Here is a 23,959-nt window from a genome sequence, read left to right on the forward strand (position 1 = left end):
GACAATCACATAACGTCAGTGTCTGAATGTAAATTGTTACATTAGCAGAGTTCAACCCAACAGTATTCAGGCCATGTATTTAAAGACCTATCCATGTAAGTGAAGTCCACAAGATGGTAACATATTTCAGCAGGTCACCAATTTCACCATAATTTTCCATGCAGGAGTGACCGAGTGTGAGTGAGATTTTCGGTTAGCTTTGGTTGCATGCTGAAAATTGCGATATACAAGCTCACAACACGTCGCTTTGTGAGCTTGTATAGATCGGCAATTTTCGACGACGCCATCAAGGCCTGCCAAAATACATTTAGTCGACACAAATCAACTGTAGATTTAGTCGACTGAAATCAAACTAACACCGTCTAAAACATTCTGGGTGACTAAAACTAAAATGAAAACCATTCTAAAGACTACGACTAACGGCGGGGCTCCACGGGGCGCGTTGCGTCTCCATTGCGTGCCTCAAAAAACGAACCGGAGCAATTTTCACGCAACGCAACGCGGGCAGTGGAGCCACCCTTCATTGATTAAAAAGGGAACATTCCCTGACGGTGACAGAGAAGCGACGCTGACGCGCCCGGTGGAGCCCCGGTGTAAGATACTAAAATATAAATGTGATGTCAACACTGGCATGCTATTGCAGCCATTCTTAGAACACCTTGTCACACTGAACCCACTTAGCTTTTAGTCTGCATGCAGCGTTTGTATCTTGTACGTCCTCCACTTTCCATCTGATTTACTTTATTAACAGTTTGGAGAATTAAAGTACAACTCTACCATATACCATAAACTAGGGGTGTGCATCTCTCCTTTACAAGACGATTCGATACGTATCGATATGCATGGGCTACGATGCGATTCAGAGACGATACATTTATACACAGAACGATTCGAATTCGATTCGATTCGGTGGAATTCGATGCGATTTCGATTTCGTGGAATTTGAGGCGATTCGATGCGATTCGATATGATACGGTGCGATCTGACACATTTAACCTTTTTTAGATTTTTTATTTGAAGCTAGATCTATAAAGAATAGGGTTGGGACTTAATTTAAAAAAACATCTAATTAATTGGAGGATTTGTGATTAATTAATCTCAATTAATCACATTTTAATCGCATATCAGGCCTATTTGACCTGATCAGTGAGCTTTTTTTTTAAATAGATTTGGATACGAGTGAATCAATGAATGACATAAGCATAGGCAATTAAAAAAGTAGTAATAATAATAATAATAATAATAATAATAATAGTGATAATATTATTTATATAATGCTTCTGAGTACTTTGTGACAATTGCACATAATGAAATTGTATTATCTGCTTGATCTAGGCATGTCCTTATATACGTGTGATATGGGGGCATGTAGAAAACTGTGAACCGGCTTTTAAGTCCATATGAACATTCCTAGCTCACATGAGAGGTAACAGGTCTGATTGAATGTCACCCAACTTTATTAATAGAGGAAGTGACACAGGAGGGAGGGGGAACAAACAAATCTAGGTACCTGGGTGAACAGGACAGAGAGGAGCTCCGTGGCGCCAGATAGGCCTACCGTTTAAATCACTGCACTAAAGTGTTAATGTGTAGTATTAGGCCGTGTGGTGAGGTCCCTTTTCGTTCAGGTCCGTTCCCACGGAAGGGGGACTACACAATTTTTTCTCCATAAAAGAGATTTATAGGTAGACAGTCCAAATAAAAAAGTTCTACTCGTCCCGCCCTGCAGTTATTTTATAATCCGCGATTTAAAACGGGACTATTTCTTACAAGGCGTAATAATATGTGCAAGGGGAGTGGTGTGGTTTTGGTCACGTGGACCAATCGCGTAGCCGCTTTATTCCCTTGAGTATGCGCGTAACGTCTTCGTATGCGGAAGAACTTTTTGTTGTTCATAGCAACCTAGCAACTCACTGTTGCGACGCTGTTTTCATTCTCTAAACTGGGAAAATGGGAAAGAGCCGTTGTGCGATTGACTGTACAAACAGATTAAAAAAGAACTCGGAGCTATCCTTTTACAGACTGCCGAAATGTAAAGAAAAAAGAAGTAAATGGATCGCTGCACTTCGCCGATGTAGTCATGTTTCAGGGCTACATGGATTTGGGGGTGCCACTTTCACTTTGTGTCAGGTATGTTGCTTTTTTTGTAAAACCATACGTTCAATGTAAAAGGGCCTTTTCACACAATGTCCCGTTTTAAACGAACCTAACGGAGTTCTCTTCTTGTGGACCAATTAGTGGATTAACATAGTCCGTTACCCGGAAAGAGATCTGGTCAGGAGTAATTACTCATCAACATGTTACGTGAGTCCGTGGAAAGACTTTAATGTTAATGTTCTTATTGATCAACACACCCTGCAGTTACTGAATGTTAAGTCTCCATGGTTTCCCTCAGAATATCGTATGACACTGATTTATATGACACATTAAGAGTCCACTGATAACCACTACAGTGGTTTAATATCAAACTTTTTTTGTTTGTTTTTTTCAAGGACCCACATAACGTTTGATTGTTATTGCACAAATGGACTTACTCTGAGAGTGTACGAATGGAACCAAATGGACCCATAGTGTCAGAGTTACAGACCTGCATGTGTCCATTTGTACACTCAGGCTGTAAGGGTCCATTTGGTTCCATCTCTCAGAGTTACAGACCTGTAAGGTCCATTTGGTTCCTAAGAAGGGTCCATTTGGGGTCCAATGGGGTCCATTGGTTCCATTTGTACACAGTTACAGACATGCAGGCTAATCCTCTCTCACTCTAATGCCAGACTGGCATTAGAGTGAGACACTGGCATTTCCAGTGTGTGCCAGTGGTCACCCTTAGCACCCGTGGTTAAAGCTGCCTACCCCTGCTCTACACCAACAATGTTGTGAGCTTGTAGATCTGCTATTTTCTGCAAATGTTCCCTCCAGAATAGGGATGCTATTGTTCCAGTGGTTAATGTAAAAAAATAATCTCACAATGATTTGGCAGCCCCGTCCCGGATGAGTTTGTTTTGAGGCTGATGTCTGAAACAGGACATATGTGAAAACACCCCATATATGTAAACAAATTAATATCATATTTCTAGTAAATGTTTTTGTTGTTTTTGTTATTTAAGGGGAAAAGAGTGATGATCCTCTACATCCTGACTACGTGCCAAGGTTATTTGGTTTCACCTCCATCACTGATCGAAGTACAGCAGAGGTACAGACTGTTGTTGAAGTCCCAGGCATTGGGGTCCAGACAGAGGAAACACAAAATGACATTGCCTCATTACATGAACAGATTAAATCTTTAAATGCTGAATGTCAATCACTTAGGGATAAAGTCAACAAATTAGAAAGTGAGTTGAAACATCGTACTCTTGATCCTTCAGAATTTGATGACAGCAAAATGAAATTCTTCACAGGACTTTCATGTTGTTGTTCAATTTTGTGTCACCAAGTTTACCACCTCCTGCAAAACAGTCACTTAGTGATACTCAGAGACTTCTGCTTACACTGAGGAAGCTGCGCCTCAATCTGTCTGAGGAACTTTTAGGTTACCTCTTTGGCATTCTTTGAGTCAACTGAGGTAAGCCAAGCAGGTTCATCTTGGCAGCAGTTTTAACCTTGACCAGTCAACTTTCAACACACTGAGCAAATATGTGTGCTACCTGTATGGCCAATCATCTGCCAAAAACGTGAATGATGCAAGGTACAAATCATTCTGTACGGCATCATCAGCTTTGCCAGAACTGTACATTCCCCCAACAAGTGATGCTCTCCACCAACATTGCAAAAGGGCAAACTACCAAGCAGCAGTGATGAGACGTTCTCTGACTAGTAGGATGTGTGCTCCTTCACCCATTGGCAGTGGATGGGTCATGGAGGATGGGGAGTTAACAGTACAATGGATGACTAGAAATCCTGCCCCTGATAGTGTGTTGCAGGTAGTCCACTGTAATTGCAAAAATCACACATGTGTGAACTGAGTGGTGCAATTCCCCCCCCCCCCCCCCCCCCCCTCTCTCTCTATCTCTCTCTCTCTCATTAGAGTCACTACCTCTCTCACTCTCTCTCATTAGAGTCACTACCCCTCTCACTGTTTCTGGCGCCCCCTACTGCTATTTTTAAGTCACATACTCATGCTCACACACACAGCTACTCATGCTCACACACACAGACACACAGACACACAAACACGTACGAGGACATTGCAAGCTGGTTGTAGGAGTGGTTGCACCACTCAAAAATCACACATGTGTGAACTGAGTGGTGCAATTCCCCCCCCCCCCCCCCCCCCCTCTCTCTCTATCTCTCTCTCTCTCATTAGAGTCACTACCTCTCTCACTCTCTCTCATTAGAGTCACTACCCCTCTCACTGTTTCTGGCGCCCCCTACTGCTATTTTTAAGTCACATACTCATGCTCACACACACAGACACACAGACACACAAACACGTACGAGGACATTGCAAGCTGGTTGTAGGAGTGGTTGCACCACTCAAAAAAGCAAATGTGAGACTGAAAGATGTTCATGTATGTCTGCAAAACTGTTTTGCACTGATTTATGTCACTGCCAGGACTGTGAAAATGTGTCAAAGGAAACAGAAGAAAGAGGTAGGCCTACATGGGATGATGACTCTGATGAAAGTGATAGGGATGAGTAACCCAACATGTTACCATGTAGGCCTACTACTTTTTTTTTTCAACAATTATTATGCATTTGTATGTTATTTTGTATTTTCAATTTTCATATATTTCCTTGGCCGGGGGGGTGGATGTACAGATGACAGATGCTGTGACCCACTTGTAAATAAATAAATGTTTCATACCATATGTTGTAATAATTCTGACCTCTACTACTTTAATTCTTAGTCTTGTCCATTTGTTGCATTATTCCAATTTAGGGGGCGTGGTAACATTTTGATAGATTTTCTGCTATGTTGGTCCAAGGTGCCCTGATTTTCTTTTCTACCTTTCATTACACATTAGGATGAGACATTTTCTATGTATGAAACATAAGCTCTTGACACAATTTACTGTGTAGGTTTCATTGTACTGTGTGGCAAACACTTAAGTTGAAGCATATTCTTTAACAAATATGCTACATTTCATGATATAAATTCACATATGACTGAGTAAACTAAAGGCACCAATACTTATGTCAGATGTTATGTATATGCATTTGACATTTGAGAAAAAAAAATTGTTGCCAAAAACACATTTTACAAGCAAAAACAGCAGCACACGATTTTCGTTTTTTGGTTATAAACTGTTTATACATTTATGGCTATAAAAAAAAAACAGCAGGTTTTTATGAGTAGAACTTTTTACCCAAAGTCTAGAAGGGTATTATCTATGAAAAAATGCATTGAATGCGTAGTTCGCTTGACATGGGAACGAAACTCATTTTCTAAGCACTTTTTCATGGGTCCCAACACGGCCTATATCTGCAGCCGAGATAAAGGACGTTTGACTTAGTGGAGCCAGCGGAAACAGAACACGCAAGCCCGTTGCTGTCGTTGGATCACTGTCGTTTGGAACCGCACCCGAGACTGACAGACGTCTCTTCTGGTGAGATCATTCCAAACATTGTCCTTGTTGGATTATAATAAGGGGTACCCCAAACGCTCGCTACGCCGTCGGGAGCGGACTCTTCATGCTGTGTGGATTATAGGAACTTTAAGAGACTATAGTGCGTGTGCACGCGGAGAGGAGGACCGACGCGAGTCGCGCGACTGCTATTTTGTTTATTTGAACTTGTTTATTGTTTATATATGATGTTGTGATCCTGAGGGGTTGCTGGGACTCATTTGGGTTTGGAGGGGGTTTGAGTAGTGTTTGACTTCTGTCTTTTCTGTTGTGTAAACTGTGTATTGATTGCCATTCTGTTTGCTCAACACCATTGCGTGGCTTCTATATAAAATACCACAGAGTTAACCCGACGATCCTGCTGTTTTATTCCTTTAGCAATGATTATCCTTTCAGTGGAAAAGGCCGATTGTTACAACTTAAAGACGCTTTTCAAGGGGAACATAATAATAAAAACAACTTTATAAGAGACTAGAAAAAGTGCCCTTCTGGGCACAGGTCTCCACCAGGATTTCTTCCTCAGCCTAGTGGGAATATGCGTGCACAGTTTCATCGCAATCGGACGCTGCGTTGAGGAGTTGTGGCGATTTGTACAAAGCGGGCTACTCCTGAAAACTGTAGGAGCCAATCGTGGCCAATCAGGATGGAATATGAGAAATCAAACAAACCTGTCTTGATCACATGACTATGGAGATCATGTGTACCGATTTGCGTGAAATTTGGATAAAATCTGAAGGAGTAATAATAGAAAATGTGTTTTACATATGTCGGCCTCCTGGTGGCGCTATAAAGAGCAGATGTGAAAAATTCCAGGCAAAGGTTTTTCCTTGGCCTCTAGGGAGTTGGCATACAAAGTTATCCACAGATCCGTGCAGTTAGAGGTAAAAACACTTTTCGCCAGTTATAGCGCCACCTTGAGGCTGAGTTGAAATTGTTCATGTGGCATTTCGTCCTCCGCCTAGTGGGAATGTGGGTGCACAATTTCACGGAAATCACGCGATGAATGAATGAATAGTTTATTTCGATCTTTCATAGGGAGACATTACACAAAAACAGTTTACTTTTTCTTTTGTGATCAAAAAGGCATAGGCAGAAGCTTAAAGCTTATAAGTGCCTATCGATGTGTTCATGATTTGCAGCATTTTGTTTGAAACTGAGCACTCCTGTGAACTTTGGAAGCCAATCTTAACCAATCAGGATGGAGTCTGAGAAATCTGAAAGACCGGTTTCATTGAATGGCTCTAGAGAGACTGTGTACCAATTTGCGTGATGTTTGGACAAAATCTGTAGGTGTACTGTGCAAAAACTTGTTTCGCACAAAGCGGCCTCCTGGTGGCGCTATAACAGGCCGTTCTGGAAAGTTTGGGGCAGAGGTTCATCATTGGCATCCAGGGAGTGTGTGTGCAAAATTTGGCATCGACCGGGTTAACGGTGGCCGAGATTAGCTGCTCACGGACACACACACGGACAGACACACACACGGACGGACACATGAACGGACGGAGTGCAAAACATACTCTCCCCCCATGCCTTCGGCCTGGTGGAGACAAAAAACTAAGACTATGGAATAAAATAAATGAAAGTGGAATGAGATAGCTGGGGAAAGACATTCTAGAGGTGGGTTTGAACTTATAGGTGGTGGCATATCTCTGAGTTTTGGGAAGTGCATTGTTTTGACAGGTCTGCCTGCTGTGGACAGTGAGACCCTGACCATTAAAAATGGGCAGACGCAACGATACAGGCATACTGTCGATGCAAACAGACGTGTACAGTAGCTGCTCGGCCTGCTCCAAATGATATTCCCATTCGTCTTTGTGTCTGCCCGTGTAAACGCAGCATCGAGTGTGAGGGTTGGGGAACGGATGGACCATAGAGTTATTAAGGAGGACTCCTTCTAACTCCTAACGATATGGACCAGAGTTAAACTAATGTTAGCTCCCATGCTAACTATTGCTACCCTCGTCAGAAACAACACCACCATCCAGATCGGGTGGAAGCTGCTGTCTGCTGATATCACTTTGCTTGTGCTAGCCTAAAACATGAAACCCGTTCTATACACTTGCAAGCACATGCATCCAGTGTGACTGCGATGTCAAATAAACCAACACGACATGACATAAAGGGGCTATAGCAGTGGTTCCCAAACTTTTTAGCCCGTGACCCAAAAGAGAGATTAGACGTTTGCCCCGAGGCGCAAACCGGCGAAAATAGCAGATCTACAAGCTCACAATGTGTCACTTCGTGCCATGTTGTGAGCTTGTAGATCGGCTATCTTGACTACTTCTTTGTTTGTTTATTGAAGGATCCCCATTAGAGACACATGAATGAACCTCTAGTCTTCCTTGGGTCCAATCCTGGGGGGAACAATCATTGAATTTGTGTTTAATTCATTTTTAAACGTTAAAAGATAATAATTTAAAAATATATATTACATTTTTTTTAAACAATAAATACAGGGTGTTCGCTACCCACAAATGGGTCCCGACCTTAGAGTATATATTAATAGAGACGGCACCCGGAGGAAACCCTGAGGTGAAATGGACATAGTGGCCAAATTTGGTATTGCAGCTCGAGCCAGCGCTGGGCCGTTGACTATCATTGCGCACGTTTATGTTATTGGCAATGACACGTGAACGCTGTTTCATACGTGAACGCACGCAATGGTAGTCAACGGCCAGCACGTTCACCATTTGGCCCAATCCATCCAAGAATGCACTCTGTTCCTACCCGGAAGGAGGAGTGAAATCACCTCATGCGCTTTTGAGCAACTTAATGCAAGTGGATGGGAGGAGAAATCCGGTGACGTCTCTATTAATATATACTCTAAGGTCCCGACTCAGTGTAGTTTGGGAACCAGTGCTCTATATCAGGGGTGGGCAACTTTGATGATGAATAGTGCCACTATATTTTCACACTCACTCCAGAGGGCCACATTGCATATTACTGTCGTAGCAAAAATAGCCAATCTACGTGTCACACTGTGATGCGTTTTGAGCTTGTAGATCGGCTATTTTTGCTATATTTGAATTGGAATCCTGAAAAGTAACCTTTTTGTTTACCGTAATATAAAATGCATTAACTTATAGTTATGTTAACCTTATGAACTAAATACAAATACATTGGACAATGAAAAAAAAAAGTCAATATGCTACTAATATAGACTAGAAGTAATTAAAGCAGGTTATATTTGCAGGTTTGGAATTGTAACAGCTGACATCAATAATATATCAGTATTCTGATATTAACCTTGGGGCCGCATTAAGTGATGGTGGGGGCCACCAGTTGCCCATGTATGCTAGATAGGCCGCTGCTGTGTGTCTGTGTGTGTGTGTGTGTGTGTGTGTGTGTGTGTGTGTGTTTGTTTACTGAAAATAAATAAGTTCATGAGCGCCACGCCTTTCACAGACATGCACAAAGCAAGTTCAGTCAAGAAACTCAGTGCAGTTGTCACATGATTCACTGCATCCAATCACACACTCATTCCAGCTTCATACCGGCCATTTAAACTGGAATTTTGCACTGCTAATCCTGCTTGATTGCTTGCTGCTGCACACTGATTCTGCTGCGCTGCTGTTTGCTTAAACATCTGTTGCTCGCCCTCGTTCACCCCAGCTACCACCTGTCGTGTTGGATCTGCTATTTAGGTACAGGGGATTCGGAGTCCCTGTGGTTGGGACTGATGTGCTTGGTCAGAGTAGCCTACCTATAAAAGCAGATCCAATTCATCGCCAAACCATAACAAATATATTGCTCATTTTAAATTAAATAAATATTAGGGCCGGGACTTTAACGCGTTAATTGAGATTAATTAATTACAGAAATATATCGCGTTAAAAAAATTAACGCATTTTAATCGCACAATTATTCGTCCGTAAGGGGACTGGCTTGCACCCAAAAAGTTTATTTATAACATTTTATTTTATTATTTTTTTAGCATATATTTTTTTATTAGGCATTTCTGCCTTTTCATTATTTTAAAGGGGGAAAAAACTTATATTATATATTGCCATTTTAATGTGCCTCATCATTATTATGTTCAAGGGGAAAATAATGCACCTATGCGCTCACACGTGGTGCAGGAGAGGAGAGTGGGGGAGAGAGGGGAGGAATTCACAGCAGAGTGCCATGTCGCACAGAAACATTTACAAAAGTTTACAATAAAGATCTGCATGCAATATTATACTTATATTATTAGAAGAAGGGTTTCTATCTAGGATTGGACATGGTCCACATGGAGTATTTTGTTGGGACTTTTCAGACGGAATATTCTTCTCCTGCTCCGAAAAAACAACGAGTTGTTTTTGCTCTCTCTCTCCCTTTTTAGCACTCAAACAGCGAGTGCAGATGCAGAAGCAGATCTGAACAAACTTACAAAGACGCGTGCTTAGAAGCCTGTTGATTCGAGGTTACTCCGCTGTGTGTGTGTGTGTCTCTGTGTATGACATCAACAATTATTCCACAGAGTGGTCTTTTCAAGAACGACGTTTTAAGACGAGGGCTGGATTCTCCTCATCATGCCGTCTCTCTCTCTGTGTGTGTGGGTCTGTGGGGGGGAGAGGGGGTGGGCCGACAGAGTGCTACACTTCTGTGACCGAAAGAGTGCTAGACTTCTAAGTAGGACGGTGTGTGACCGATAAAGTACTAGACTTCTAAGTAGGCCGGTGTGTGACCGAGAAATACATTCTTCGCAGCTGTAAGAAATTAATTAATGCAAACCGAAATAGCGCGGTTCATTAGAGCGCATTGAACCGTGTATGCTGTACAGAACGGTTCGGTTTTAAACCGAAAACCGTTGCACCCCTAGGTGGTACTTACATTTGTAGGTCGCGGTTTCCATGCGGACAGAGAGCAGGGCTGCACAGTATATATGAATAGAGACGGCACCCGAGTTCTCCTCTCATCCACTTGCATTAAGTTGCTCTAAAGCGCATGAGGCGATTTCACTCCTCCTTCCGAGTAGGAACAGAGTGCATTCTGGGATGGATTGTACCCAAACACATGAGCGCGCTGCCGTTGACTATCATTGCACGCGTTCACGTGTGAAACAGCGTTCACGTGTTGTCATGAACGTGTACAATGATAGTCAACGGACCAGCGTGTTCATGTGTTTGGGCCCACGCTGCAATACCAAATCCGGCCACTATGTCCATTTCGCCTCAGGGTTTTCTCCGGGTGCCGTCTCTATTCATATATACTCTAAGGTCTAGATCGGCACAGACTCGCTCTTGAGGGCTTTATAAGCCACTTCCACTCAAGGCTGCTTGGTTTCGGACGACACTTAATATGGCGCAGCCTCGCGTGAACGCGCATATCGAGGGCAAGTGTGTAGGGCGAGTGGCGAGGAGCTGGTCTCAGAAAGGGGTCACCAGACAGTTCACAAGATCGGGGGAAGCTGCTGAGATCACTTTGCTTGTGGATGGGAAATAGGATTTAAAAGGCTATCGGATGATAGCGTGGATTACAGCACAGTTGTGTGAAATTATGCTATCTGTTACGTCTGTTATTTCCTCTGAAGCGGTGTTTTCTAATGGTCATGTCACATATTTGCTGCACCATGCCCCCCCAACCCTGTGGAATGCATTTCCCAAACTCTCAGAGACATGCCCCTACCATCCAAACCTTCAATATTGCATTCCACTGTTTTAATTTATTTGATTCCTTTGTGTTTTTCCCCTAATAAAGTTTGTTTTTGTTTTCTCATGTCCCCCTTGTAAAGCATCTTTGGGTTAAATTTGAGATATTATTATTATTACTACAAAAACAATGTTTTTTTGCTTAACCTTATGTATTCATTGATTCACTAGACAATTTTGTCAACAAATTAAAAACTAGACTAAAATGTTAGGAAAGGACTAGTGGGCAAGAGACCCAGTATAAGTAAAAGCACAAGTAAATTTAACCCTTGAGCCAAATTCCAATACCCAAAATTTCGGCCACTCGCTCACTCACACTCGGTCACTCACACTCGGTCACTCCAGCATGGTGGTGTTATGGTGAAATTGGTGACCTGCTGAAATATGTGACAATCGTGTAGACAATCACATAACGTCAGTGTCTGAATGTAAATTGTTACAGTTTGTTATTAGCAGAGTTCAACCTAACAGTATTCAGGCCATGTATTTAAAGACCTATCCATGTAAGTGAAGTCCACAAGATGGTAACATATTTCAGCAGGTCACCAATTTCACCATAATGTTCCATGCAGGAGTGAGAGTGTGAGTGAGATTGTGAGTGTGAGTGAGATTTTCGGTTAGCTTTGGTTGCATGCTGAAAATAGCCGATATACAAGCTCACAACACGTCGCTTTGTGAGCTTGTATAGATCGGCAATTTTCAGCAAGAAATAATTGCCATTACGACGACGCCATCAAGGCCTGCCAAAATACATTTAGTCGACACAAATCAACTGTAGATTTAGTCGACTGAAATCAGACTAACACCGTCTAAAACATTCTGGGTGACTAAAACTAAAATGAAAACCATTCTAAAGACTACGACTAACGGCGGGGCTCCACGGGGCGCGTTGCGTCTCCGTCGCGTGCCTCAAAAAACGAACCGGAGCAATTTTCACGCAACGCAACGCGGGCAGTGGAGCCACCCTTCATTGATTAAAAAGGGAACATTCCCTGACGGAGAAGCAACGCTGACGCGCCGGGTGGAGCCCCGGTGTAAGATACTAAAATATAAATGTGCTGTCAACACTGGCATGCTATTGCAGCCATTCTTAGAACACCTTGTCACACTGAACCCACTTAGCATTTAGTCTGCATGCAGCGTTTGTATCTTGTACGTCCTCCACTTTCCATCTGATTTACTTTATTAACAGTTTGGAGAATTAAAGTACAACTCTACCATATACCATAAACTAGGGGTGTGCATCTCTCCTTTACAAGACGATTCGATACGTATCGATATGCATGGGCTACGATGCGATTCAGAGACGATACATTTATACACAGAACGATTCGAATTCGATTCGATGGAATTCGATGCGATTTCGATTTCGTGGAATTTGAGGCGATGCGATTCGATACGATACGGTGCGATCTGACACATTTAACCTTTTTTAGATTTTTAATTTGAAGCTAGATCTATAAAGAATAGGGTTGGGACTCTAATTAATTGGAGGATTTGTGATTAATTTATCTCAATTAATCACATTTTAATCGCATATCAATAGGCCTATTTGACCTGATCAGTGAGCTTTTTTTTCAAATGGATTTGGATACGAGTGAATCAATGAATGAATAGTGACTACATAAGCATAGGCAATTAAAAAAGTAGTAATAATAATAATAGTGATAATATTATTTATATAATGCTTCTCTGAGTACTTAAAGACGCTTTTCAAGGGAAACATAATAATAAAAACAACTTTATAAGAGAAAAACTAAGACTATGGAATAAAATAAATGAAAGTGGAATGAGATAGCTGGGGAAAGACATTCTAGAGGTGGGTTTGAACTTATAGGTGGTGGCATCTCTCTGAGTTTTGGGAAGTGCATTGTTTTGACAGGTCTGCCTGCTGTGGACAGTGAAACCCTGACCATTAAAAATGGGCAGACGCAACGATACAGTCATACTGTCGATGCAAACAGACGTGTACAGTAGCTGCTCGGCCTGCTCCAAATGATATTCCCATCCGTCTTTGTGTCTGCCCGTGTAAACGCAGCATCGAGTGTGAGGGTTGGGGAACGGATGGACCATAGAGTTATTAAGGAGGACTCCTTCTAACTCCTTCTAACGATATGGACCAGAGTTAAACTAATGTTAGCTCCCATGCTAACTATTGCTACCCTCGTCAGAAACAACACCACCATCCAGATCGGGTGGAAGCTGCTGTCTGCTGATATCACTTTGCTTGTGCCCGTGGATGGGAAATGAGATTTAAAAGGCTATAGAAGCGTGGATGAAAGGCAAAGCACAGATGTGCAATAAAGTTGTGTCGTGACTCATATCTGCGTGTGTATTCCGTCTGACAACGAGTGGTTTATGCTGCTGCCTGCTAGTGCTCGTCTGTTGTCGCTGGCTGCTGATGCATATAGAGCGTCATCATAAGCATGCGCCCGTCCTGCGCTGGAAGTAGCAGATCTACAAGTTATCTACCCGTCGCAATGCACAGCGCTTTGGGCTTGTACATCTGTGTTTTTCCCGCAGTTTGAATTATATCGATTCGCAGCTTTAGGATCGAACCAACGTCCGATGCAGACGCTATTTTGACCGATCCAGACACACGTGCATCGATGTAGTCGCATCGTTAATGTTAAAATTGATTATCGATTCATATCGATATTTTTTGACACCACTACCATAAACCATTACACAGTACTTCAACACTTCAACGACACGGGGAGAACATGCAAACTCCACACAGAAAGGCCCTTTCGCCAACTCCGCCTCGGGTATGGGCACTGATGACGCGGAGGAGAGGACACGCCGCCAGCGCCCACGGCTCTAGATCTACGAGCTTGCAGGTCTGCTATTTTTCAAAAATCGCGAAAATGTGGCACAAATCATATTCTTTCAAAGTGAACGTTTCTAACTCAAACCTTTGCTCCTGGGGAGGGTCCCTGGAACAACATATTTTCAGATGGGGGTCTGCGGCCAATTACATATATTGTTGGGGGACCTTGACATGAAAATGTTTGAGAACGACTGACATAGGTTTTTCAGAAAACTGTCAGAAGGCATTGAGACCATTTAATAATAATAATAATAATAATAGTAATAAACTTTATTTATATAGCACCTTTCATACATAAATGTAGCTCAAAGTGCTTTACAGAGCAGAAAAGAAAAAACAAAAGCAAAATAAACTAAAAATAGACTTTTAAGACTTTTAATTCGACCTAGCTTTTAATCACAACTTAGTTTAAATTCCAACCTTTTATTTTGAGCACCTCTTATCTTATTATATCCACATGTACCCACTTGATATTGATGTATTGATTTTATTTGATTGTATTACTGTTGCTATACGTTGTATTGACTTGTACAGCCCTTTGGTCGATGACAGTCATTTTTAAATGTGCTTTATAAATAAAGTTTGATTTGATTTGATTTGATTTTTAGAATCGTCCTCAAGTCTAAATGGGATATATATATATATACCTTGGCGAGCTCCAGCGTCTTGGCCGAGGTGAGGATGGGGATCCTCTTGGCCACCTCGAAGGCCTTCTGCAGCTTCTCCACGCCCTCCGTGCGGAAGAAGTCGTTGACGGCGCGCTCCGTCTCCTTGAGGTGGCCGCCCAACCTGCAGAGGCGCGCCGCGTTGAGCGCCATGGTGACGGTGAACGTCACCAGGCACACCGTCACGTAGTAGAGGCCCAGGCCGCCGCCGTCCGTGTAGGCCACGCGCACCTCCACCGCGTAGTAGCTGTGTGTGTGTGGGATCAAAGTCAGAGTCAGAAAAATCCTGAAAATGTGGCGCAAATATCTTTGAATATATATTCTTTCAGAGCGAACGTTTTTAACTCAAATATTTTCAGATGGGAGGTGCACAACATATTTTCAGATGGGGGTCGGCGTCAGAAAACTGTCATGATTTAGAAGACATTTGTCAAATCTGGTGTCAGTCCTAAATGGGTCAAAGTAACTAAGAGTGGCAGCAGACCTGCAGTTTTCGGGGAGTCTGTTCTGGATATGTGCTGAATAAAATCTAAAACGTTGCTGTCGGGCAGAAACCAAGCAGTGGCGTTTCTAGGAATGACATTTTGGGCAGGCAAGAATTACATTTTGGGCAGGCAAGATGTGTTAATTGTCGTCGTCCCCGCGCACAATCAGTAGCACTAAAGGTTTTCAAAGAGATATACCTGCCAGACAGTAGGATACAAAGGCTGAAAGGCATGCATTTGCATTCGAATGGGTGATTGAGGGTCATTCTCTATACGCGCAACGGTCAATCCGCTGTCCACTAATAGTTCTCAGGTCTCAGGTCTGGATTTTGGCCAGGCATAAAATGGATTTGGACACCTTATTGTAGATACGCCACTGTCTCCATGGCTACATTGTCTTATGTAACAACAAAAAAGGATCGCTTTTGGACATATGAGGTGTTCCCAGTTCCCCCGACAACGCCCACATGCTACTCCTCTAGTTTAGATCAGGGGTCTTCAACAGGGGGACGGGGACACTTAGTGGGTGTGATTGGAGCTTTTTCATTTTCTTTAATTGACATTAACCCATAACAGTTTTCTGAAACAGAAAGAAAACATGGGTGCTTCTCCAAAGGTTAGTGGAAAACACAATGAGTTAAGGTTCACATGGTTTTAACATTAACTATTATTGTACGTATAGGACTTGTGAACAAGCAGGCCCCATCTCAGTTCCGTGCCTAAAGTGCGATGTTATGCCTCTTGGAACTATGACTGGTGGCCTTCTGTTGGCATTGTGTCGTTATTGTCAATGTACTCATATGTAATGTGTGATCTGTTTGTTTGTATATGTTATCTGTATCCTGAGGATTGCTGTGCACAAAACAAATTTCCGAAAGGACAAATAAAGTATCTATCTATCTTTTACTATCCAACACATGAAGATTAACTCATTAACATGAATCCAAATGACAAAGATTCTAGATACCAGATTCCGCCTTAGTCTGAAAGCTCATCTCTTCAGACTCCATCTTGGCCCGTAGCACTTGTGCTTATATTCCAATGCCGGAGCGGTTGCGCAAAGACCCGCCCGGCAGCACTGTTTAATGCCATGTATTTGTGTGTGTTATAAGTAGTTTGTGTTGAATTACTCATGCCAAAGTAATTTTCAATAATTTTATTATTATTATTATTTTCACAATTATATTACACTGCGTGAAAAGAGGAGTTAATGGGCAATTATGGGCACTGTATTTTGCCCGTAAACCTCAAGTTTATCGGGCATATGTACAGTTAATATACGGTAATATACAGGTGTGATGGTACAATTTGGGAGTTTACCGGAGTTTGTTGGAAAGTTTAACGGGAGTTTTCTGTAATATACACATCCGTATTCCATGCTTTTTACCTGATTATCTTCTTATTAAATACACTAGCTCGTCACACGAAACTCTATACCGTGCATACATCTGTCGCACAAATTATCAAAACATTAGAAAGTATCCAGAATATCTGTATCAGATTGTGAAAATATCATAATAATAATAATCACATAATAATAATAATAATAATAATACAATTATTGAAAGAAAAAACTAGTGTATTGTCTGCTGGTATGCTGCTTGCTTATTTTATGGATATACATATTGTTGACTTTTACAACGTTGTCATAAAAATACCAATAATAATAATAATAACAAGCACAAATAAATTGCATTAAACAGACAAGTGCTGCCGGACGGGTCTTTGCGCAACCGCTCCCGGATTTAGATATAGCTTATAGGCAGCACTTGTACTAGCCGTGGCGACTTCACAGGTATATGCAAAGGCTAAACTTATGTCATTTAGATTTATAATTTAGCATTTTATTAGATGTATAACTTGTTATGTAGATGTAGCACAGAGCATGCACTCTAAAATGTAGACTCATAGCTTCACGGCACAGATAGTCTACTGTTAGACATACAGTATATTAGGTTCTTATGTTGTTTAACCCATTCTGACCTGAGATCAGATTCATACGAGGTTTCCGCCGGACACACACTGGTCTGATGAACCCATTCTGACCTGAGATCAGATTCTAAAAATGTCAGTCGCTCTTCAATTTTTCAAAAATAGCAGACCTACAAGCTCGTATCGCGCCACTCGGTGGCGCGATATGAGCTTGTAGATCTGCTATTTTTCAATAGATAAAGCATAACATGATGCTAACACCAAAATGGGTGCCCGGTCAGAATGGGTTAAGGTTCATGATGACTATTACTATGTACTTGATACAGTATTACATTGTATTGTTTACTTGCTTACTGTACTGCAAATCGCTCTGGATTAAGAGCGTCTGCTATATGCCTACATTGTAAATTATCAGGGACAGAAAGCAGCACCTGTGGTTGGAGCCGTGCTGCTCTCCAGCGACAGAGGAGGAGGAAGGCCAGCGCAGCGAGGCCACGCAGGTGTAACGTCCTCGGTCCTCCCAGGACACGGCGGTGATGTTGAGGACACCCTGATCCTGGATCTGCCACCTCCTCCCATCTGGAACGGGAAGATGAAAACAGGACAGATGACAAGGACTTATTCACGGCAGGACAATATTGTTTGTGTAAAAAAGAAGAAAAAAAAATAGTCCACTTTTACTGCTTTATTGGCAGCAGTGTTGATTTCGTCGACTAATATTAAGACGAAAAATGTTCGTCGACTACCTTTTTTCACTGGCGAAAACTAAATGGACACTAAATTAATGATGACTAAAACTAAGACTAACACTAAAACATTCCAGATGACTAAAATGTGACTGAAACTAAATTAAAACTATTGAAGAGACTATGACTAAAACTAAAATCAAAATGTGCTGCCAAAAACAATACTGATTGGCAGGCAGCATTGTGTTGGATGTATTGAGTGTCTGTCGAGGTGGACGCTGGAAAATACTGCGGCATGGTCATGCTGGACCTCCAAAAGGCTTTTGACACCGTGAACCACTCCATACTGGTTAACAAGCTAAAAGATATTGGTTTTGATAGCACATCAGTGAGCTGGATGCAATCCTACCTGGAGGGGAGAGAACAGATGGTGGAGGTGAACGGAACACTGTCCCCTCCCCTCCCAGTGAGCTGTGGCGTCCCACAAGGAAGCATACTAGGGCCTTTACTGTTCCTAATATATGTTAACGACATGACTTCAGCTTGTGACTGCAACTTGTTCCTGTTCGCAGATGACTCAGCACTGCTGGTCTCGGACAGGAACAAACTGCAGGTTGAAAAGACCCTCAGCTCTGAACTCGATAGAATCTGCACCTGGCTCGCTGATAACAAACTATCCTTACACCTGGGAAAAACTGAATCCATCCTCTTCGGATCAAATAGTAATCTCAGCAAGGCAGATGGCTTCTTGGTTAGAGTGGGTGACAATATTATCACACGAAAAGATCAAATTACCTACCTAGGTTCCATCCTGGAGGCCAATCTTTCCGGTGATAAGATGGCCACCAACTTAATCAAAAAAGTCAATCAAAGAACAAGATTCCTTTACAGGATCTCCTCACTGGTCAGCAAAAACACCTTGAAGACCTTAACAGGAGCCCTCGTACAAGGTTTCTTTGACTATGCATCCACCTCTTGGTACCACAGCACCTCAAAGGCCCTTAAAACAAGGCTCCAGACCTCCCAAAACAAACTGGTCAGGCTCCTACTTGGCCTCACCCCCCGAACCCACCTCACCCCTGCCCACTTTGACAGGCTGGGATGGCTTAGGGTCGACGACAGAGTACAGCATCTTGCAATGGGTCTGGTCCACAAGATTCGATACACCACCAAGATACCCATGTACCTGTCTAAATACTTCCTTAATGTAAACGAAGTCCACACCCACAACACCAGAGGGAGTGCAACAAACCATGTACAACCCAGATTCGGCACAAACAAGGGACTAAATTATTTTCGCTCCTATGCCACCAAAATGTGGAACGCCCTACCAACAGTCATTAAGACATGTGAATCCCTTGACTCCTTCAAAACCGCTCTCAAAGGGCACCTACGGATGGCTGCAATTCGAAACTGGCCTCTGTAAAATCTGAATCCCCCCCCCCCACCCCATTTCCCCTCACTGTATATGTATCTTTTCCCTTTTTGCTTCCTATATGATGAATTCCTGTTCTGTTCTTTAGCTACATAGAAGTGTCTATTTGTATGTCTCTAAATGTTTTGATGAATTGAACAATGTGGACCCTGTTGTAAACAAGTGTAATGCTTAATTGGGTCGTCCACTCACAGTTGACAGTCTTTGTATTGAGTGTGTGCTTAAAATGTACTGTAAATTCTACAAACTGTTAACCCTTTTACTGCTGCCATTTATTGAGAAATTAGGACCTAATTCATGCCAGCATTTTTTTAATTTGAGCTCTTATTTTGAAAAGCCACATTTTGCCTCAACCGGAAGTGAGCTTATCCCTGCCAGCTTTACGTTGCCAAGACAACCTTTGTTTACATTATCGAATCATGCCGGTACATTTTAGCACTCCACAACGTCGGCTCGTGCCGTCAAAGAAACGCTGTTTTGACCAAAAATGCCATCTGGGACAAGGAATAGGAGATACAGGCGATTGAAAGAAACGGATAGAATGGATTCTTATGGCGACGGTGAATTAATATGAACGATCCAGTGCAGTGCTAACAACATTGCTAGCTAACCGGCTAACGTGAGTAGCATTATGGCTTGATCAATCATAAGCACTATAAAAGAGCAATTGCCGAAGGGCTTCGGCAATGGCAGCAAGCGTTAATATCAAATTAATGCTTCAATTGCCGAAGGGCTTCGGCAATGGCAGGAAGACGGTTAATAAATATTTCAATCAATCAATCAAAATGCCTCGGCTTTACGCCGTGGTTACATGAAAAAGACGGCATGAAGTTTTACAAACAGATAGGGCATGGTTCCCAAAGTGGGGTCCGGGAACTCCCAGGGGTCCTTGAGGGAGTTCTAGGTGGTCCTAGCTAAATGATAGTTAAGAACCAAATGGACCCTAACGGGTCCATTTTGTTCCATTTGTACACTCTCAGAGTTACAGACGCTCAGATATAAATGCCATTAAATAGGGGACGGTAGCCTAATTCAGATCAAACCCCAGGGGTCCTTGAATTGAAAATGGTTGAGAATCACTGCTAGAGCCGTAAACATCTTCTCTTATGGGGGTCCTTGGCATGTATTTTCAAATGGGGAGGTAATAAGTGTCATTTTGGGGGTCCTCGACATGGAAACGTTTGAGAACCACCGATATAGGGTTTGAGATAGCTTACCTCCACTCTTCTTCTCTCCCAGGTCGTGACCCTTGGGGTCAAACCAGCGGAAGTGGTTGTGCTCTCCGCTCACGTTGCACTGGATGAGGGCGTCGGCTCCCTCCTTCACCACCATCTTCCTCACAGCCGGAAGGCTGGGCCCACTGGGGAGACCGGACACTCGCTCCAATAACACAGAGCCATTCCTACACGTAATAATAATATTAAACACATTTAGACCTGACCTGAGGACGATTATAACAAAAGATGCCCTCTAAATCCTAACTGTTTTCTGAAAAAACCTATGTTACTATGTCATTGGTGCATTTCATGTCAAGGAGCCCCCAGAATTATCTGCGGATATTAAAGTCTAACTCATGTTGATTAGGTGATAATGGTGATGTAAAACAAACGGAGCCAACAAAAACATTAAACGCCATTAACAATAAAGAGACACTTGCGTATGACGTAAATGAGGCACATTATGACGTACATTTTCCCTTCATTGTCAATGGCGTTTGCAAAACAAACGTTGAACTAAAGACAAACATTAAACCTGTATAAACCTGCTTCTTTGAGGGGCTAGCACCCCTAAAAATAAAATAAAAAAAATGAATCACTCTTGTGTTCAGTGAGGGGCGCTCTTATCATCAAACATCATCATCATACATCACATTCCGTGCTCAGCCAATCAAATCACCACAAATGTAATTCCGGCCAATCACGTTTGGCGTCTTCACTTTTCTGCCCTCACTTTTATCCTCAATATGTACTTTGCTCGGCCAATCAAATAATCCGTATGGGGTGATCAGCCACTAGTCAGCCAACGTTTGTGTTCACGCAAACCCTCAAAGCTGGGCATAGGAGGGCCTATAGTGTTTTTGGCAACAAATTTCTATTCTAGTTTTAGTCATATTCTCTTGAATAGTTTTCACTTAGTTTTAAGTCACCTGGAATGTTTTAGTGTTAGTCTAGTTTTAGTCAACTAAATGTCACAAGATTTTAGTCGACTAAATGTATTTTGGTGGGCTTTGATGCCGTCGTAATGACTGATTTTCCACTTGCTGAAAATAGCCGATCTACAAGCTCACAGCGCGCCACAGCATTGTGAGCTTGTAGATCGGCTATTTTCAGCATGCAACCAAGTGTAAAATGACTTATACTGGATCTCTTGTCCACTAATCCCTTCCTAAAATTTTAGTCTAGTTTTTATTTGTTGACGAAATTGTCAGTATATTCATTGGTCTATTCTATCTATTGGTATATTAGTCTTAGTTTTAGTCATCATAGCTTAGTTTTCGTCAGTGAAAAAAGGTAGTCGATGAACATTTTTCGTCTTAGTTTTAGTCGACAAAATCAACACTGGCTAGGCGCCCCTCAATAATGTGTAATATGTTGTTGGACAACATTTTATAATGTTTATATCTACCGTGCATTATTTGATAAGCGGTGAATATTGCACTGCAGATTCATACTTCATAATGGCATTTTAGTCAGGAGGAGAGGCCACAGCAACATTCAGCCACTAGGTGTCACACTATACTCAATTACACAAAATGTAAAAATGTAGCATAATTTAAAAACGTAATAATAAAATCAATTATTTGTTTTTGGCATTGAACATTGGAGCTGGTATACATATGAAAAAGTGATTTATCTTAATAATAATAATATATACGATTTATATATCGCTTTTCAAGGTACCCAAAGTCGCTTTACAGAACAGAAATAAAAACAATTTTATTAGAAAACTAGTTAAAAGGTTTAAAAGGTTAAAAACTAGAAGTATAAATCAAAAGCCTTTGAAGCTTTGTAAAGTAAACTTGCACAGGGCAGATATGACAGATACCTTAAGCATGTTGTCATACTTTAGCTATTGAAAAAGTAGCAGATTTACAAGCTCATATATAGATACGAGCTTGTAGATCAATTTTTTTAATCAATTATTCTTTCACAGCGAACATTTTTAATTAACATCTTTGCTTCTGGGGGGTCCCTGAACAACATATTTCCAGATGGGGGTCGGCAGCCAATTACATATAATTTGTGGGGTCCTTGACATGAAATATTGAGCACCACTGATATAGAAACATAGGTATTTCAGAAAACTGTCATGATTTAGAAGATTTTTGTAAATTATGACGTCAGGCCTAAATGGGTTAAACATAATGTAGAAATGACTGAAGATCAGTGGTGGAAAGTAACTAAGTGCATTTACTTAAGTACTGTACTATGTAAAACTTTGAGGTATGTGTACTTTACTTGAGTAATTTCAATGTCCAATACTTTTACTCTACTCTAACATCTCAGAGTAGAGCAAAGATTGCACTTTTACACCATTTACATACATTTATGTGAAAACTTGATTTTGATTATTATTACAAAAAATAAAACATACATTAACCACTTCAGCCCTATATTTTGTCCATTTGAAAATAGCCAATCTACAAGCTCACAATGCATCACAATGTGACGTCACAATGTGACACATTGTGAGCTTGTAGATCGGCTATTTTCACATTATTGTTATACAGTTGAAAACTTGAAATTGGACATTCTGCCTAATGTGTACTTTCTACTTTTGGTACTTTAAGTACATTTTGATACAAATACCTCTGTACAAGTACATTTTGAATTTGCCGTTTTACTTGTACAGAGCAGTTCTACGTTGCACTTTAGATACTTTTACTTAAGTAAAACATTTGAGTACAAACTGACTATTAAGTGTTTGGACTGAACTGGACACTTTTGTGCTGGTAACGTTCTTTTGCACAGAGTGCCGCACTATGACCTTGCAGATCTGCTATATTTTAAAATCGTGAAAATGTGGTGCAAATCTTTGAATATATATTATTTTAGAGCGAATATCTTTTACTCAAATATTTGCTTCTGGGGGGTCCCTGGAACTACATATTTTCAGATGGGGGTCCGCAGCCAAGATAATTCTAGGGGTCCTTAATTGACATGAAAATGTTTGAGACCCACTGATATAGAAACACAGGCTTTTCAGAAAACAGTGAACTGCACGTCATCATACACACATACCCGGGGCTCATTTTAAATGTCTATGCTACTGTATGTTTTTAGTTCTTAGCTTGTATGTTTATTAAATAGCTTCTACTGTATGTTGCACTGCAAGTATAACTTGGGAAATGGTATTTCATGATCTTCATGTAATGTAAGTACATGGGGAAAATGACGAATAAAGTGATTCTTAGGGCCGATTCATACTCCTATTTTAGAGCCGAATAAAAGTCGGTTTGGCGCTGTAGAGCCTACAATTTGACGTCATTAGAGGTTCGGGGGGGGGGGGGGGGGGGTCCTAAAGTCGGCTCTTCGGTGCTACTGAAAATTTCTGACGAGCCAAAGTATGAATCGGCCCTTATTCGGAGTGCTTTTTTCCAACACTGTAAAATGACTGAGGACAATAATTGCGAGAGGCTATTTAGTTCTGTTATTTAGTTCCAGTAATCCTTTTAGTAACCTGGAATGTTGTAGTGTTAGTCTAGTTTTAGTCGACTAAATATCATAAGATT

General features: G+C 41.6%; 1 protein-coding gene across 1 annotated transcript in view; it reads right to left on the minus strand.

Annotated features, from left to right (window-relative positions):
* The window catches only part of LOC310864962 (microfibrillar-associated protein 3-like), a 37,860-nt gene that overhangs the window by 10,210 nt on the left and 3,691 nt on the right, over positions 1-23,959 (minus strand). The window contains exons 3-5 of the mRNA XM_083773848.1: positions 20,445-20,629; positions 17,538-17,685; positions 14,672-14,936 (exon numbers count right to left, since the gene is read on the minus strand). Coding sequence (XP_083629974.1) covers positions 14,672-14,936; positions 17,538-17,685; positions 20,445-20,629 — 598 coding nt within the window. The remainder of the gene's footprint in view (positions 1-14,671; positions 14,937-17,537; positions 17,686-20,444; positions 20,630-23,959) is intronic.

Source organism: Protomyctophum parallelum (genome assembly GCF_964188405.1).
Source record: "Protomyctophum parallelum genome assembly, chromosome: 1".
Taxonomy (NCBI): Eukaryota; Metazoa; Chordata; class Actinopteri; order Myctophiformes; family Myctophidae; genus Protomyctophum; species Protomyctophum parallelum.